General features: G+C 36.4%; 2 protein-coding genes across 7 annotated transcripts in view; one reads left to right on the top strand and one right to left on the bottom strand.

The window, feature by feature from the left end:
* LNX1 (ligand of numb-protein X 1) overlaps positions 1-3,474 on the top strand; it is a 68,686-nt gene extending 65,212 nt beyond the window's left edge. For all 3 annotated transcript variants that reach the window (XM_032686004.1, XM_032686005.1, XM_032686007.1), the window contains 2 exons: positions 1,557-1,715; positions 2,761-3,474. In XM_032686004.1, coding sequence (XP_032541895.1) covers positions 1,557-1,715; positions 2,761-2,896 — 295 coding nt within the window. In that variant the 3' untranslated portion in view covers positions 2,897-3,474. The remainder of the gene's footprint in view (positions 1-1,556; positions 1,716-2,760) is intronic.
* Positions 3,475-4,353: 879 nt separating this feature from the next.
* FIP1L1 (factor interacting with PAPOLA and CPSF1) overlaps positions 4,354-18,453 on the bottom strand; it is a 38,893-nt gene continuing 24,793 nt past the window's right edge. For 2 of the 4 annotated variants that reach the window (XM_032686008.1, XM_032686009.1), the window contains 7 exons: positions 17,658-17,684; positions 17,033-17,087; positions 15,172-15,227; positions 10,965-11,042; positions 9,733-9,952; positions 5,426-5,563; positions 4,354-4,677 (listed from right to left, as the gene is read on the bottom strand). In XM_032686008.1, the coding sequence (XP_032541899.1) occupies positions 4,530-4,677; positions 5,426-5,563; positions 9,733-9,952; positions 10,965-11,042; positions 15,172-15,227; positions 17,033-17,087; positions 17,658-17,684 (722 nt within the window). In that variant the 3' untranslated portion in view covers positions 4,354-4,529. The remainder of the gene's footprint in view (positions 4,678-5,425; positions 5,564-9,732; positions 9,953-10,964; positions 11,043-15,171; positions 15,228-17,032; positions 17,088-17,657; positions 17,685-18,453) is intronic. The other 2 variants (XM_032686010.1, XM_032686011.1) reach the window with 1 other exon arrangement.

Raw genomic sequence — 18,453 nt, 5'->3', positions numbered from 1 at the left:
TGGCATTAGGATTCAGCTGATCACCTTTCCACTTCAGGAATGTACTCCTTAGTGCAGTGAGTGTAGCACCAGGCAGCAGAGACCCCTGCCCCCAAAAATCAACACTGAATTATAGCACTAATGGCTGAATCCTGGCATCACTTGGTCATGACCTTGATAAGTACCATCAAACATAGAGGATTTAAGTGATTTTGCACATTGAAGAAGTCCACAGATGGTAAAATAATAATGTCTGGCTGCTGAGGAAAGAAGCACATGTCACCTGTTTCATACATTAGCAGCCAGAGAATTCTTGTGCAAATATTACATACCTACCATCCTGGCAGCCAGTAAGTAAGTATTTGTAGGTCCTGGGGGACTAATCTAGTATTACTATAAAATGTTGCTATGAAAGACAGCAAATGCACTATTTGACAAACACAATTTTTAAAAAGCTAGACATATTGGTCTTTAAAGGCTATCTGTCTTTCTACAGAAGTGTTAGCTGCTTCTTAGAAACCTAAAAAGTCTCTGAATAGAGCTTGTAACAGTTGCTTGCTGTAAGCCAGCCTATATTTTCAGATAAAGAATAGCAAATGGATTTTCAGCCTGAAAATCCAATCGTTCCTGGATACATCGCTAATGATGAGCAGGTTAAGTACTATGGACAAAAATTTCCATTGCTCACTCTGTAACTAATGAAATTAATTTGGTTAAAAAAAAAACGTAACAGAAAAAGTACTGAAATTAATGTACTCAGAGCAATAGGCAACATACAAGAGTCTAATAACACTATTCTTGCTTTCCCCTATTCCTTGTTTCAGCTATGCTTTGACTCAGCATAACATACAGTATCATAAAATACATTCAAAAGACAAATGGAGGGAGAAGTAGATTTCAGCTCCGTTACTGTAACATGCTGTGTTAATCATTATAGTGAGGACAAGTTATCTTGAGAGCAGGCTCAGTTCTCCAAAGCACTGACTGACGTGGATAAGTTTCTCCCATCTTCCATGCTGTGACTTACCACATTACTTGACAAGAAAAGCTCAGGATCCCTTCTTCCACCAATACTTGTCTTTGTGTCATCTCTGTCATTTTTGTAATTGATTCCACTGGCCTTAAAATTATTTAGCTTTGATATGCACTACAGTAGTAAATAACTGACCACTTTGACATAGTTAATCACATGCAGGCTCATATCTGGACAATAAACAAGAAATTGGACTGTACAATGTAAGTGAAATAGAGGGTTTTGGATTGCTGATTTACAAACATGAACTCCAGTCTTAAGTGCTTTTCTCCATCACACCAACTAGATAATTTGCCTAAAATTTTACCTTATAAACCAACCAATTTAATACTTTAACCCCAAGATTACTTAGTAATTTTACTTTCAGAATAACTGGTTGTGGAAAGCAGAAACAGAAGTGTAAGTATTTAATACAGTGGTACTATGGTGCTATTTTGCACCTTCAAACCACTCTACAGGTGCACGAAAAGGCAGATTCATCATGAATGGTTCATCAGAATCTGAAGTTAACTGTAAGACATTTAATTAGACTGGTTTGTTTCAGGTATTTGTACAGCTGCAAAGAAATCGTATTACGAAGAAATACATCTGGAAGTCTTGGCTTCAGCATTGTAGGAGGTTATGAAGAACTTACTGGAAACAAACCATTCTTTATCAAATCCATTGTTGGAGGAACACCAGCATACAACGATGGCAGAATTAGGTAATAATAACTATATAAACAAAAGTAGCATTTAAGTAAGTTTTTCTTCTAGGTAATTTGGTGGGTTTTTTTAAAAAAACCACCATGTTTCATGAGGACAGTGGGGGAGGGAGGAAAGGACTCAATGATACAGAACTAACTCTGACAAATCTGAAAACAGGACATAAGCATCCTGAACTTTAACAGATCTGCCTTCATAGCAGAATATTTTCAGATATCTAGTAATCACTACTATATGAATAAAGATAACTCAGTTTGATCTCTGGGGTAGTACAAAGCATGTCAGCAACAAAGAAGCTTTCCCACATACCCAGCTCTAAAAAACCCCAACCAAAAGCCTTCCCTGCAAACACCAATACAAATTTAAGAGAAGAGATGCACAATTATGGTGCAAATTTAAATCAATTAACAAGCCTTAAAACATAAGTTTACTCAGAAAATGGATCATTCCAATATCTAAAGAGGGCCTACAAAAAAGGTGGAAAGGGACTCTTTACAAGGGCATGCAGTGACAGAACAAGGGGGAATGGCTTTAAACTGAAAGATAGCAGGTTTAGATTAGATACTAGAAAGAAATTATTTAATGTGAGGGTGGTGAGGCACTAACAAGTTGCCCAGAGAAGTTGTGGATGCCTCACCCCTGTTCAAGGACAGGTTGGTTGGGGCTTTGAGCAACCTGGTCTAGAGTAGAAGGTGTCCCTGCTCACAGCAGGGTGGTTGGAACTAGATGATCTTTAAGGTCCCTCCCAACCCAAGCCCTTTTATAATTCCATGATGATAATTCCCATCTGAAAGAACTATATCCTGTTTTCTTTCAAATATGTCTAATTAATTATAAATTTGTAAGAAAACCAAACAAGTGAAGTATTTTTCACCTGCTTTATTATTCCCTTATTCATGAACAGTAGTTAGCCAGAGAAGGAACCATAGTACTCATTTCTACCCTTTCCTCCCAGCTTAAGGACATGCTTTGGCATTTGCAAACATTTAAGATAAGAAATCACCTTGTTTAATTGTTCTCTTGCATTTGCATTTGTTTTTTCAGATGTGGTGACATCCTCCTTGCTGTCAATGGCAGGAACACATCAGGAATGATGCATGCCTGCTTGGCAAGGATGCTCAAAGAACTGAAAGGAAAAATTACTCTCACAATTGTGTCCTGGCCTGGCACTTTTTTATAAAACAAGTCTTTGTGGAGAGGATGACAAGTAATTTAACACAGGGGGGAAAAAAAAGGAACATCAGTCTTTGCTTTTTGGGGGGCTCAAGTATGTATTTATAAAGAAAAGGTTTGTGAAACTTCAACCTGCATGTCAAGAAAAGTCAAGTTTAGGCAAAGCAGCAAAACCTGTCAGAAAGTCACTTCAGAGTGATCTAAGCTACAGACTTAACTCTTTCCTTCCCTGTGTTCTTAAGGGTTTTTTGTTGTTTTTTGTTGTTTTTTATACATATATATATATATCTATTTAATGCATTATAATAATAATGAAATTTAAGGAGCAACAGCTCCTGCTCACTCACTCTATTTTGATTTACAAAAAGAAATCCATGAATAACTTATGGAAAAATTTCTTGCAATTTTTCTAGTTGCAATAATCAGGTGAAGGGTTTTATCCAACACATTAATAGCACTTTGATTTTGTGTACCTTTTCATGGTCAGCATGAAAGCTGGTATTTTCAAGACTTTCAAGTACTGTTTGTTAGTCTGTAAAACTGTGAATTAAATTTCTAAAATAATTAAAAATAATTGTAACTGTGTACTTGTACAGACATTATTTTCATCCAAAATCAGATGACCTCGTTTCCCTGGTATGTTTTGATTAATACTATTAAATCTGGGATTTTTATATAGAATTACTGCTTTTAATGAAGTACACTTCACCCTGCTATTGTCATGGAGTAAGTCTTCTAGATAGCACCCTGACTGGGCAGTACAATTTTTGCAGGACCACCGTATCAATCACACTTGATACTGTTCAGAATGAAGTAAATCTGAAAGTGATGATATGTCTCTTAAAATAGTTCTTTGTCTTTCTCTGAAAATTACCCACGTTCCACAGTCTTATTTTTGACTCACAAGCTTGCACTGGGAAGAGGATACGTTTGTTAATCTTTATCATGTTAAGGACAGCTGTTCCCCTAGAACAAAGACTAAAATGAACTTTCTCTTAAGCCACTGAAAAGCAGCAGGGATGATTATCCAGCTTAATTCATCCTTATGCACCCACACAAACCAGACATAATTACTAAGTGTATCATCACCACATTTAGTGTTCCATTAGACTGAGAACAATCGGCACCTTTCCCACTTTCCCTAATTTTTTTTTTTGTTTCACCTTAATACAAGGTTCTTGAAGAGTCTGCAATTTCTGCCTGTCCCCGTAGTAACGGATGACGTTTCCAAATAGGACTCCAAAAGCTATACTAAACCCACACTGTTCCAGATGTTGGCATATAATAAAATGAATGCACACTGTTTCTAAAGTCAGTAAAAGAATGACCTTCCCCTTGGCTTATGGAAAAAGGAAACAATTTAATACAAAGAATTTAAGCCCTACTTATATTGTAAGAGCATAAGCCTCTAGCTTTAAGATGTTTTCTCACTGTTTCTTAAAAGACAAAGTCAGTCCAAGAATCTTAACATGAAAAATTCAGTCTTTTATTTTCAAAAAAAACCCCAAAGTAACCTTTGATTTCAAACTAACAGAACAAGATTAAGAGCAAATTATTATAATTCCCAGAAAAATAACAAGATTTATAGTAATCTATTTCTGGCACTAATATATATGCAAGTAGGCAAAAATCACACAAGCCTATTCCACAGGGGCAGCTTCAGTGTTTTCCTGTTCAGGAGCAGGTTCACCACTGGCTTCTTTTCCTTCTTTGCTTCTTTTGGATTTTTTGTGTTTGTGCCTTCTGTGGCTGTCCCCTTCTTCACTGTCATGACGACGTCTGCTGTTACTAAATAGAGAGAGAGAAAATATGCTTCAAACACTTGACACCTCAGGCCCCATTTAATTATAAAGGACCAAAAAAACAGCTTCTGCATTCATATTTGAAAAGTGGCACCTGCTCCCATTCCACCTCAGAGCATTTGGATGTGAGTGCCAAACTGAATTTTTCATTAAGCGGTACATACATCCACCAACCCTGTACTTTTTGTTGGGAAAATGGAATGATTTTTCACATTTGTAACCCCTATTCTAATAGGAATACTTTTAAATAACGTCATGTCCCTATTGGCATTCCTTAACAATTTGACATTCTTGTTGACCACATTTCCTGGAGTTAACCTTAGTTTCTAACTTAAAATGGATCATGTAGAAAAATTTCCATCAAGTGACCATGAGGAATATTTTACTTACTAAGAATCACTGCTGAGTTCTTTTGTTTATGCACTGAATGTCAGCTTCACTCCACCTCTTTCTGACCAACCATTTTTACCCTTCTTTCCCCAAATTCATAATTTCTGTTCACCAACCAAGACTGCCACATACACCATTCAGTACGAGGTTATCCAGGGCCAATATTGCTTTTTGTCTGTCCCCATTTTATATGGCAGACTTGTTCCAAGCAGCACACTTAAGTGTTTACAGTCTTTCCACAAAACTCCAGTTTGTTTGGGGTTCTTTTAAAAGTTTACTCTTTTTTTTTTAAACTGGGCAACTCTTTCGTATCTTATTAAAAAAAAAAAAAAAAATAATCCAACCTTCGAGATGACTTATGTCTAGTCTCTTCTTTCTCTCTGTGTCTCCTGTCTCTGTGTCTGTCTTCTTTCTCTCTACTTGTTCTATGGCGGTCATACCCTCTTTCTGCATAGTCTCTGTATCTGTAGCGTTCTTCATCACTGATTCAAAAAGAAGATATTTTCAGGACAGTAACACCAAGCAGTACATATATATATTAGAAAAAAAAAGAAATTTTTACTCTCAAGCTACATGACTGGAAAATCTTAATATTGCTTCTAGGTGTCTATATGAGATCCACAATGCTCAAAGGACAATTAAAGCTCTTCACCTTACACACTAGACTTCTGTAGTTAGTGCAATTTTGAAAGGAAATTGTTCAATAAAAACAAAAGAAAAAAGAATACAACAGTGTCCCATTACGTTTGTACAGGAGTTACCAAGCTGTTAGCTTCAACCTGTATCTAACTGCAAATGAAATACAATCCTGCATAAACTTCAGCAATGTTTTCAGATCAGTGTATGTACCACTCAACACTTATCAGCATACTTTTTGACTATTACACCATTTGGGTAAATTAGATTAAATTTTGATACACTCAATCTATTTCCTTACATCAGCTTCAAGAAAACGAAAAGCCAGATACAAAGAGACTGACAGTAAAATATACTCAGTGGTTTTGGGTTGCTTTTAAAATTAATTGTTCTCCAGTGCCAATGCCATCTCTACTTCCACTCCTCTGTTGGATTACCTTGACTGCTGTCCTGACACAATGCTGGTAAAAACCCCTAAATATTGCAGGCTAGGCAAGATTTTCAAGGCTTTACTTAAAAACATATTTTCATATTTTGACTTGGTGAAAAGGGCAGTTCCAAGAGTTCAGTGAAATTTAAAAAAAAAAAAAAAAGATAAGAGCACTATCTGTTGTTAGCCAACATCATTCAAATCCTACATTAGCATAGCTTAAAAAGGCATGATCATTTAATCATTTTTCTACTAAGAAAATCCTACACAGATAGTGTCCAGCATCATTTAATAGCATGACCTCAATGCAAATGAATTTAGCGTAACTATTTATATATATCACGTGAAGTCTTCTGTAACCACAGTTTGGCAGAAGAGCCCCAACAAATCCTAAAGAAAGGCACAATGCAACCAGGCTTTCTGAGCCAGTAATGAAAACAGGAAACAATTTAGATACTATCAACTTGACAAAAGGCAAGTGTTTTGTCTTTGCCAACATCTACCATTAAAGAAAGTATCTTCCTGCAGTCCTTGACAGCAGCAGAACAGATCAGACAGATTACACAAGGAGAACAGCTCAAGTCTAAAGAGACTTCTCATGTCCTGGAGCAGTGAGAACTTAGATCACACCAATTTTATCTCTCATCATTTGGATCCTCTGGCCGTTTCCCAAGTGAAGACATTACATTAATGATTACCACAGCTATGCATGAAAACTCAGAGTGAGAAGGCAGAATGTCTGAAGCAACAGCACTAGTCTTTCTGTGAAACTCTGTATAATTATATCATATCATTATATCATTAAGCAAACTTCAAAAATTAGCAATTTAAGAGACTGCACCCCACAGTAAATCCTGCTTTTCTAAGGGACACAAAATTATTCACACATCAAAATCAGGAAAACTACAGCTATTACAGAACTCAAAAGTTATGATTTGCCACTGAGTAATACAACTTCATTGATTTCATAATGCATTTATAACTACAGATCTGAGAGTAGGCTGATCACATCCTGCAAAGTACATTTGTGACCAGATGACACAGAATCACAGACTCACTGAGGTTGGAAGGCATGACTGGAGGTCATCTGGGCCAAATCGCTGCTAAAGCAGGGCCATCAGGACAATGTCAAGACTGTTTTTGGATATCTCCAAGGATGGAGACTTCCCAGCCTCTCTGTGCAGCTACAGTTTCCTCTCAGTATCTGATACTGCTTCCCAAAACTAGTATTTTGATAATCTAATTAAAAAGTTAAAATCTGAATGTGTAGCACTACCTTCTGATAATCTTGGCATAAGAAATCAGATGGCTACTTGTAGACTTATGGCTTGGTTTCAAAGATGAACCCAAAACCTTTAATGTTAACCCACAGTCTGCATCTGTTCTGTTACACAGCTATTTTAAAACACTCTAGAAAAGTTTAAAAATATTATGGATACTCCTTTTTAAACCTTATTTTGGCAAACTACAAACAAACCATGACACCTTGTTAAGTGTATCCGAAAATAAACGACTTCTACAAGTAAAGTAAAAAATCAGTTTGCCAAGATCAGTATGTTGGGAACTTTCAGGAACACTCTAATGCTGCTCAGTGCATTTTGACCTTAATCACACATTGATCGTGGAGTCTCTTTCAGTTTGCTGACTGCCAGGACACCAAGTCCTATAAAACTGCTCTCCAGTCACACAGACCCTTATCTGCTCTGCTGCATGGGATTACTGGGTTCCAGGACCTTAGAAATACAGTTGCTCGGGTTTTAGTTTTGTGTTTGGTTTTTTTTTTTTTTCATTTTCCAAATTGCTGAGGAAAAGACACAAAATGGTAAGATATCAATCAAATCCCAAAGTCTACATTTTTAGTCATAACTAATTGACTAAATGCACACTTTCCTCTGAGGATAGCAGGGTAAAAGCAAAACAAAATATAAAGACAGCTGAAAGTTCAGCTTTTTAAACCGCATTTTGGTTATACTAATAGAATAAAAACAATTCCCATTTTTTTACAATTTTAAGAAATGCTGTAGCACAAACACAGGCTATTTATCTGGAAAACAAATACTAAAACCATTGAAAGCAGTAATTTCTGAGCAGTAAAAGCTAAACATGATGCTTACTCCAAATCCCATGAAAGTATCGCTTGATCAAAGTTTAAACAAAGAGAATATAAATAAAAGTTATAAATCCGTGCAGTCTCTAAAATAGTTCACATTCTCTTCCTCACAGCTCAATTCATTTTATTTTCTTAAGTGCACAGAATTGAAAATCAACCTTCCTAAAAACATTATGTTTGCATGTTCTTTCTTAAGCCTCTCCCACCTTTTCTGTGATTCCCAAACCAACTTATCCTAGTTAAGGGCCTCCCATTTTCTTACACAGCCATGTGGCAACAGCTTTGCTACAGATGGTGGATAATTTAGTCACACAAAGTTGAGGCCTGCTCTTCCCCCTCCTTTACAGATAACTCTGGCAGCAGCACAGAGATTTCTCAAGGCCTGGAAGCTATTAAGGTTCATTTCAAGCACCCTTGAATGACCAGGGTTCTTTCTGGCCTTCAATCAAGCTGTCTGAGAAACAGATGATTAGAAAGGTCTTCAGTTGTCAGAAACTGACCCTGGAACATAACACATGCACACGGGAGAGGACATCACCACACTGGCATACATGGAAAATCCCCCATCTTGCAGGGTGCACCCAGCTAACAACCATCAGGCAAAAAATGCAATCTCTCAGCCGAAGTAATGTTGACTCTGGGTGCTCTCATTCCTCACAGCATAAAACCACTGGTAAGAACAATCTGCCTAATAGCTAACATATATATCCTGCAAAAATTAAAACTTAAAAAAAAAACCCACTAAAAAAAGCATCAAATATTTACCCCAAAATGCTTAGCAAATAACAAGCAGAGGAAATTTAGAAAAATCTGGCAAGCCAACAGACCTCTGCTCTATGGAGTCATAGAGCATCGAATGCTCAACATTAAATGCTTTGTACTTCTGCACATGAACCACAGAAGAGTTGCAGCTTTTTTTTTTAAAGCCATTAGAGAGTTGAAAGCTGAATTAAGTTATCTGCCATGATTTTAATCATCTGCATGAAAATGAAAAAAAGTTCTTGACCTTGAAATAATAGTTTTAAAGAAGACAGATTATTATCCATGCAGTTTATACAACTAAATTAACCGTTTTAGCAGGTAATAACAACATTAATTAAAGTCAAATGTTGCAACACATTGCTCTTTGCACTGAATCGGCAACTAAAATTCATTTAGTACATCTATAGGTTTTTTCTAGACCTACTGATGTCAGAGATGGGTATCTTAATCATTCTCAAGGCTTAAATCGCACCTTTAAACTGTAAAGCACTATGACCAGTTTGGATGTTTACTGCCCATTTTTTTCACTTCTGTTTTACATTTAGAAATTTAGAATTACAGTTTCCAAGGGAAAAGGGTGAAGGGGAGGAAGCCACACCCTCTAGCTCTTTGGAATATACAGCTGAACACTACATTTTAATGTTGAAGTACACTATTTAAAACAGACAGGGGTTTTGAACAGAGTTACAGCACGCTTAAGACATTTCACTAACCTGTTGAACGCACTTGAAGATGGACTGTGATCTCGGTCCCTTTCCCTATCTCTGGTACGTTCTCGATCTCTGTCTCGGTCCCGGTCACGATCCCGATCTCGGGATCGCTCTCTCTCACGTTCCCTATCTTTCTCTCTTCGTGCATAGTAATCCCATTGCTTGCTGGTGTCTAGAAGACTAGACCACGAAGGTGCAGAACCTGCAGGGTGTGGAAAGGTGACTAAAGAGAGAGATGTAGGTATTAGAAAGAACAAAATCAGAAATCCTACGGAAATTGCAATACTACTTATGCACGAAAACACAGAGGTTTGTCAGCCTCCTCTGATGACGTTTTTCAATCTTCCCCTTTCAAATTAGAGTTAATTCTAAGCAAACACCCCATTTTTTCTATGATGCTAATAAAAGCCTCTGGCCCTCATTTAAATACTTCTTATGAAGATGTATAGAACCAGGATATATACCCCGAGGACTGCCAAAATACTTTTGGAAAAAAAAAATTAAAATATTGTGCGAAGATGTTCTGAAAGAATCTGATTTTATGTGGTCAAATGGCTTTGTTTTGGGGGAGCAACAAAACAAAAATAACCACGAACAAAATTGCCTTTGAAACTTAGTTGTTCTGAAACTACAGTTCAGAAAAAGAAGCAAAAAGGACACTTCCAACTTTATATTTAGATGCTACTATTTTTATCTTTCCCCCTTTAATATCACTGTATTTAAAAGTGATATATGTTAGTTATAAAGTTCTCATTCACTAATTTATATTCTATACTGTGCTTTGTCATGCTTTTCTGATTAGAGATGCAACAGGAGCTTTAGATATAAATTTAATCTGGGAGAAGAAATAACATTCCCACTTGTGCTTTGTACGATGGCATTTCTGATGAATACTCAGGACAACCACCACCACTAAAATATAATAGTTTAAGAAAATTAAGCATAGTCTTAATCTAAAAGATTACATGCTTAAGAAGTTAAGAAGGAAGTCACAACACTGTCTCAAAACCATTTTTTAGGGGGTTAGCAATGGGAAGAGAGAGGGAAGATGCTTCTCTATTGCTTTCTGCCAACTTCAATGTAACACATAACTACTATTCCTAATGTCCCAATTATTCTGTCCTGCCCTCCCTCCCCCGAAGTCCCATGAATGCATCCTGTAAAAAAAATAACAAAGGCTGAGTATTTAGCTGGAAACAGCACTCTCTAGCGGACTTACAGTACTGAGGACTTACTTCTCCCTTTCTGCTTATCTGCCTTGCTAGCTTTCCTAACTTTCAATAAATCGTTTGTTTTGAGCTCCACTTCATCATCTATAATATGAGAACAATATTTACTTGACTTCATGGTGTCACAAAGAGATTAACAGTACAATTAACATAAATATTCACTGAACAATGTAAAGTGTGCTACTGATGCTGTATTTAAGACTGTTGAGTTATAAAACCAGTGGCTTCTGCTGACAGCTATGTTCAGGCTGCCTTGCCTGTAAAGTCTGAGATATTCCTGCCCCAGAAAGCTTTGGCAGAAGCTTAAGACAGCAGTTTGCCAAGCATCCAGAGGAGGAATACAAAAGACCTTTTGAGCAGGCAGTGGAGCAAGAAAAAACATTTCATTGTTAAAACACATTTGCAATGAAAAGTATTATAATTCATTAAAAAAGCATTTATACAAGGTTTTGCCACTAATAAAATGCTTGACACTGTTTAGCTCCAGGTCTACAGACAAAATGAAGGGTTAACAGAAAAAAATACCCTAATACAATATTATGCTGTTCATTATACTGCCGAAACCTGAAATTCTTCGAAGGAAAGCAGCCAGAAATAGCAAAAAGACAGCTGGACTTTAAAGACTGCTAATTTCCTTGACTTGCCACTATGTCAACAACACATGGTCTATGAGACACTGGCTGCCAGAGCATTCTGATCTAAAGTTTAAACTTAAGTTTAACTTTAAATCTATACTACAAAACAAATATTAATGGTAGTATAAACTTTTACAATAAATTTTGGTTACTCCACCACATCTGGAGTAAATCTCATCAGAGAAAAGTATGTTATTTCCACCTCAACAACATGACATAAACCAGTAATTTGACACTGCATTTTTTTAACTAGATTTTCACCAGGAATTATTCACAACACAGCTTACTTTTAAATATGAATTGGTGTTCTGCACTTACTATACCAAATGAAGTAATTTGTCACTTCTACTATTTTTACATGGATTATTCCAATAATTTTTGCAAGAAAATAGACACTTGCAAAATTTAACACTGATTTTATTTTTTAAAACAGGAAGAGAGCTTTGAACAATAGTTTTGGAGACTTGAGTCCTGTTTTGGAGACTGTTTAAAAATTTAAAGCTTCATGCTGTCACAGTGTAAGGCAAACTATTTAATGCATCTTCTTCGTGCCTCAAAAAATACTGACTCTGCAACTGTTTCTGTAACATTAAATGTCTTACAAGTTCATAAGATATAAAGAACATTTAGAGCATGGAACAGAGAACTGCTTGAAAAAAGAGCAAACAAGCATACAGTACAAGTTGCTTCAAATGCAGTTCAGTAAAATTCAAAGATCTGACAGCAAAGGTAGCACTGAATTGTGGAAGATTTAAGAGCAAACTGACAAAACGACATCGATGCGGCGGAAGAGCACAAAGACAAAACAGACGTTCTTGAAGCTGCAAGTTAAGAATGTAACCTTCCTAATGGGCTTGCAATGGGAAACATGCCTTTTTCTAGGGAAAAGACACCAAAGTATGAGCTGAGGAATTTGTATAGGAAGAAGAAAGGCTAGAACATTCCATTTGCTCATCTTCCCCAACAATTTCACCAGGAAAACTAGGAAATAACAGACTGTCAAAGATGACAACAGGTTGGAGATTCAGCACTATCATCCAAAGCAACTATTAAATAAATATACTTAGTGATTGTTAATCACAATGATCATCTGTACTCTACTACACTGCTGAGCTCTCAATGTATTAAGTTCTGATGCACAGAGAGCACTGGCAAAATGCTGACCAGTGACCACATTGCGCAACAGGGACTGTGAGAGTATGATGTTGGCCAGGAAAACATCTTTCACTAAGAGACAGCAACAGCAATGAAATGTCACTGAGCCTCTACAGATCCAGAAGTCCATATGACAGACAATTTGCTTTGTGAAGCAAATACAAAATTTTACCAGACTGTAGAAGAGTGGGAGAAGACTGGGAAGATAGGAGCAGACTGTGCTCCTTGGTCTCCATAAACCACATAAAAAGGCAAACATAATTTTTTAAATCCTGCTGAACAAGTTCAAATTCAATGTTGGCATGACCAAGATAACAGTTATCTTTTAAATATCAGTGCTGCAAAAACATAAGCATGCCATCACCTCTGAAGGTCAATCTAAAACTTGGAAATATTCTCATGTCCCTGACAATACTTGACAGAATAGAAAATTCTAACAAAAGAGACACCAAAGTGGAAAACATTCTATATTGGAGACTAAATATTAGATGCAATATACATACTAATGACTGTAAGCCTGCTTTCCTTATGATACTCTGCATGGCCTTAGTTATATGCCTCAGTTTTACCTTTTTGCTAAAACTTCAGCAAACACAATATAATGACTAAAAAAATAGCGTAAAGTAAAAGAAGTGTTTACCCACATCAAGAATTCTTGAAAACATAGTAAGCTTCCAATGCATGAAAGCAAACATTTGATAACTGATAAGAATCCCGAGAACCAACAAAATACCACTTGTTACTCCATAAACTGCTACAAATTGCAAGGTCACTACAAAATGTCATTTTGTATATCCATGTTGAAGACTTAGGAACATTCAGGAGACAGATGTTCTGAACATTTGACCTGTGCTGAACATTATGTATCCCCAGAAACAGGCAAAACTTTTCCTACAATTTCTCCTCCCAGCAGCTAGGGTTCAAGGGAACAAGGAGCAAGGCAACAGAATTCAGCTGAAAGAAAAGGCACTAGCCATGGGGCTGGATGGCAGATGTCCTGAAGGCAGACAGAACTAGTGACTGGCAACATGCAAGGTCCTGCAGCTGGGTAGGGGTGATTCTCAGTGTCAGTACAAACTGGGTGATCAGTTAATTCAAAGCAGCCCTGCAGAGAAGGGCTTGGGGATACTGCTGGACAAAAAATTAAATATGAGCCAGCAATGTGAGTTTGCAGCCCAGGAAGCCACTTGTATCCTCGGCTGCATTAAAAAGAAGAGTGGCGAGCAGGTTGAGATTCTGTCTCTGTGTGCTCTCACGAGACCCCACCTGGAGTACTGCATCGAGCTCTTGGGCCCCCAGTACAAGAAAGACATGTTAGAGCAGGTCCAGAGGAGGGCCACAAAAAAATGATCAGAGAGCTGGAACATCTCTCCTAGGTTGTTTAGGTTGTTCAGCCTGGAGAAGAGAGAAAAGACTCTGGAAAGACATTACTGCAGCCTTTCAGTATTTCAAGGGAGCTCATAAGAAAGCAAGACGAAGAAAGACTTTTTACCAGGGCCTGTTAGTGACTGGACAAGGTACCATGGTTTTAAATTGAAAAAGGGTAGATTGGACATAGGGGAGAAATTCTTTATGATGAGGATGGTGGAACACAGGTTGCCCAGAGAAGTTGTGGATGCCTCATCATTAGATGTATTCAAGGCCAGGTTGGATGGGACTTTGAGCAATGTGGTGCAGTGATTGAAAGATGTCCCTGCCCACAGCAGGGAGGTTGGAACGAGATAATCTTTGATGGTTCCTTCCAACCAAAACCATTCTGCGATTCCATCTTTATATTCTCATTTTATCTTTTGGCACAAGAAGCAGAGCTGTGCTAGGTAACAGTTCTAAACTCACTGTAGGTTCTGTGGATGCCTGTGATGAAGCTTGTATTTTAGTTCACTCTAATTGGAAGAATGGAAAATGAAGGTTTTCAGCATCACATTTTTTTTCCATAACAGTAATTAAAAAAAAAAAAGAAGACTGACTTTGCAACAGGATAGCTGAAGGCTACAGTGTCTTAGGCAAACAGCTTCTCAAAGGAGAGGTACATCACTCAGGATTTTTCAAGGACTGGTCCTGCTAGTTCTAATTCTGATGATATCTCAACAGTACTTGTTTTTCTCCTTCAAAATCCCACCAGTTCTTGAAAAATTCTCCCTGATTTGTAGTCAATATTATGGAATATAATTTTTCAAAATCACAGTTCCGTAAAAGCAGCAGGAAAAGATATACAGTATACAAGTAAGCAAAACAACAGTATTCATCAACAGGGGTTATATTTGCAACAGCATATATCTATTTACAATGGTCAGCAATGAGCTTTCATAATGAACTACTGACAGACAGGACCTGTTTAGTCTTCTAGCTAAAATCCTCATAAGTATATCAAACGATTTGATACAGTACTAGTCAAAATTTTCAAATCCAGCAACCTTACTTACCACTGCCATATGAAAATGCGCGAACAGAACGACCATCATAGCCAGAAGAATGTCCACTGTTGAAAAGAAAACACATATAAAAACCCAGTTTTACCATCAGAGCTACCTCCATCAATAAATACATACTTTCAATATTGTTGCCACCAGAGATGAAAAGCCAGCATGTTACAAATGGATTTAAGTTCTCCATTTTAAGCATTACTAAATAAGGAAGCTGTCTATCAACACAAATATGTATATTTCATGTTTTACTACAGGAGGTGAAAACAAAAAATTCTGGAATTTTAAAGAAAAATAGCTGTATCATCAGTTATTCTCTTTATATTTTCAATGAATTTCCTATTTCAAATGTTTCTCATATCATAATACATTTCTGCACAGATACTGAATTTAATCTACATTTGCTTGAAAGTGCATCATTCCTGAATGAAGCTGTTCTCATTTCTTCTGTTAAAAAGTACAGGTGTGAGCATATCTAAGAACAGGTGGACTTAAAATGTGTAGTTCTATAAATAAGCTGCTAAATTAACTACACATTTTCTAGGACAACTTCTTCCAGTGGCAGTCAACTCAAGTAGGTAGAAACCAGAAGGGTTAAAAAAGATAATACTCACACAGGACATAATTCATACATACATAATGTATGAATTAGTCTTTCATGACTTTTAGCACTTCCTACATAACTTGCATGAATTATCTTTGCATATTTAACCTAAGTGTTAATTCTGTTCTCGAAAGCACTTCAATACTGAGAAGTATGCTTTGGGTTAGCTTAGTTCAAAAAGGAAAAAAAACACCAATGGTAATGAAAGGCCCATGCAACATCTTAACATTTAAAAGTATGAGAAATAGTTCCCAGGTTCCATAATAAACTTGATTTTTTCACATCACGTTTCAAAAACTACATAAATATTCACCACAAGTAAAGGCAATGACCACTGCTTAACAATTAGAAGCAGCACTCACAGCAACTGCCAGTATGAAATAATAAATTTACTTTCATGCACATAAAATGCCTCCAGTTATGGTTTTTTCCTCAATTAAATCAGATGAGAATTTTCTCAGAGATTTACCATCATCATCCTCTAGCATATCTGTTAATAGAATTTTCAATTTCAAAGGAACAGTTGCGTACATCTTCCTTTGGTGAGATCCAGAGGACTGACAAGAGGCTTGTACCATCTTCTTAAATAAGCTTTGTATATGACCTGGTTTTGGCCTTTAGCTGAAGACAAATACTTTTCAAGGACTGTCCTAGCTGACTTTTTTCTTCTTTTTTAGAAATTTGTATCTATATATATAAATACATGTATGCATGTACATATACATGTATATAAAAAAGAGGTATTGAAAAAGTACAATTAGGCCTATCACAGCTGAACACTTACAACAAACAGAACAGAAATACAAATTTGTATTCTGTGGAACTCTGGAATTTCCTGTAATTTTTGAGGGCTTGAATCTGTGGCCAAATTGTTTGCATGCATCTATAGAAAAGGATATGGTAGCAGAAAATTATACAGTTCACTAAAATAGGCCTTCAGATTACCAAAGAATACTTTAACAATCATTTACCTTGATTTTGTTCTTACGTCTTGGCACTGATATACTGTCAAAACCATAAGTTATACTGATATAGTGCCATAACTAAACTAGTAAGTGGCCAAGTAACCTACTCAAAGAATAGGTTGACAGGTGAGACTAGTAACATTTCTGTAAAATTACTGTAAAAATCTGAAACTGTCTCCTCTATCCCAGATAAAAATCCATAAAACACTGGCCAGTGTAAGAGTGCTTACGCATTTATTTTAGTTACAGAATACTGATATATTGCTTTATAAGATTTCAAACAGATAATCACCTTTCTATTGTGGGTATGAGGGATGGTGGAGGACCGCCAGGTGGTGGTGGAAAACCTGTAACAATAAATTAGGTAAGGGGAGGGGGGAAGAAAAAACTACTACCCATAAACACACAGAAGAACTTGGCTAAGCTTACAATAACAAACAAATCCCAGAGAGAACAATGCAAAAATTGTTTCTGTGTAAATGGGTTTTATTTTGTAAGACTAAGAACGACCTTCCAGCTTTACAAAGGCAAAACATTACGCATGCATTATGAGCACTTCAAATAAAATATTTTATCATTATTAGAAATATGCTAATTTAGAAGCATAGAAAAATTCCTGACTATCTAATAATACTTAATGTACAGCAATCAAAATTACTTAATGCATAGCTGAGAAAAAAAGATTTTAAAGAAAAGAAGGAATATACATCTGACAAACTGGCTTATTAGGTCCACCGGTCAACAGCATTTTCACACGTTTTCTCTTCCACCTGGCATCAAAATAACTGAGCCTACATATATACATACAGTTTAGTATTTATGACTGTTTATCTGTATAATTAAAAGGAAGTTGATAAGTTGCATATCAGTTTTCATCTCTTAACCGAATGTGGAAAAAAAAATCTAAGCAAGTTTACCTGGTGGTGGCACTGTTATTGGTATACCTAAAAAGACAACAAATGATATATCAGATATAGTAATAGTTTATGCTTATTACCTGTAGATCTAAAACCAGACTGAGCTATTACTACATCCATGATGAAGAAGAATGATAACATATTTTCTGTGTCCTCAGATGAAGATCTCACACCAACACCAATTGTTAAGATTTTATGCAAGCCTTGTGAAATCCAGCTTTTAATTTAAATTCCTATTCTTTAAGATCTTATTTATTAAGAGGCAAAAATAATGAAGAATGACTCAGGGTCTCAAGATTAGCATTAAATTCATAAAATGTCTACTATACAGAAGAAAAGTAACATCCCATAGACTACATTTGCTTTATTTTATATTCCATGGCTAGATGGAAGGAAATGCAATTGGCCTCTGACCTTTAATAGCTTGGCAGAGGAAATAGTAGGTCCACATGAACCAAGTATTCTAGCAGCAGTAAGCATTACAGATGCTTGAGCCAATGCTATGACACTGCAACTAATCATTCAATTGCTACTTGAAGGGAAAAAGATTGTTTGGTTCTCTATTTTCTTGTAAATAACTGAAAAAGAAGCATCCTTTAACAGAAACATGTGCAAGAATTACTCTAATCTGGTGTTCAGATCGACCTTAGTTGTTACGAATCTAACTAAAAGTTGAGCAAATTTTTCCCAACTAAATTAGCTAACCTAACAAAATATACTTATGTGCTCAAAACTGCTTTCAGGACATCGTATACCATCCTACTAATTCAAGGTTGGTAAATATTTACAGAAAATA

This window comes from Chiroxiphia lanceolata, chromosome 4 (assembly GCF_009829145.1).
Source record: "Chiroxiphia lanceolata isolate bChiLan1 chromosome 4, bChiLan1.pri, whole genome shotgun sequence".
NCBI classification, from domain to species: Eukaryota; Metazoa; Chordata; class Aves; order Passeriformes; family Pipridae; genus Chiroxiphia; species Chiroxiphia lanceolata.
The sequence above is the reverse complement of the archived record's forward strand: the minus strand, read 5'-3'. Positions and strand labels throughout refer to the sequence as shown.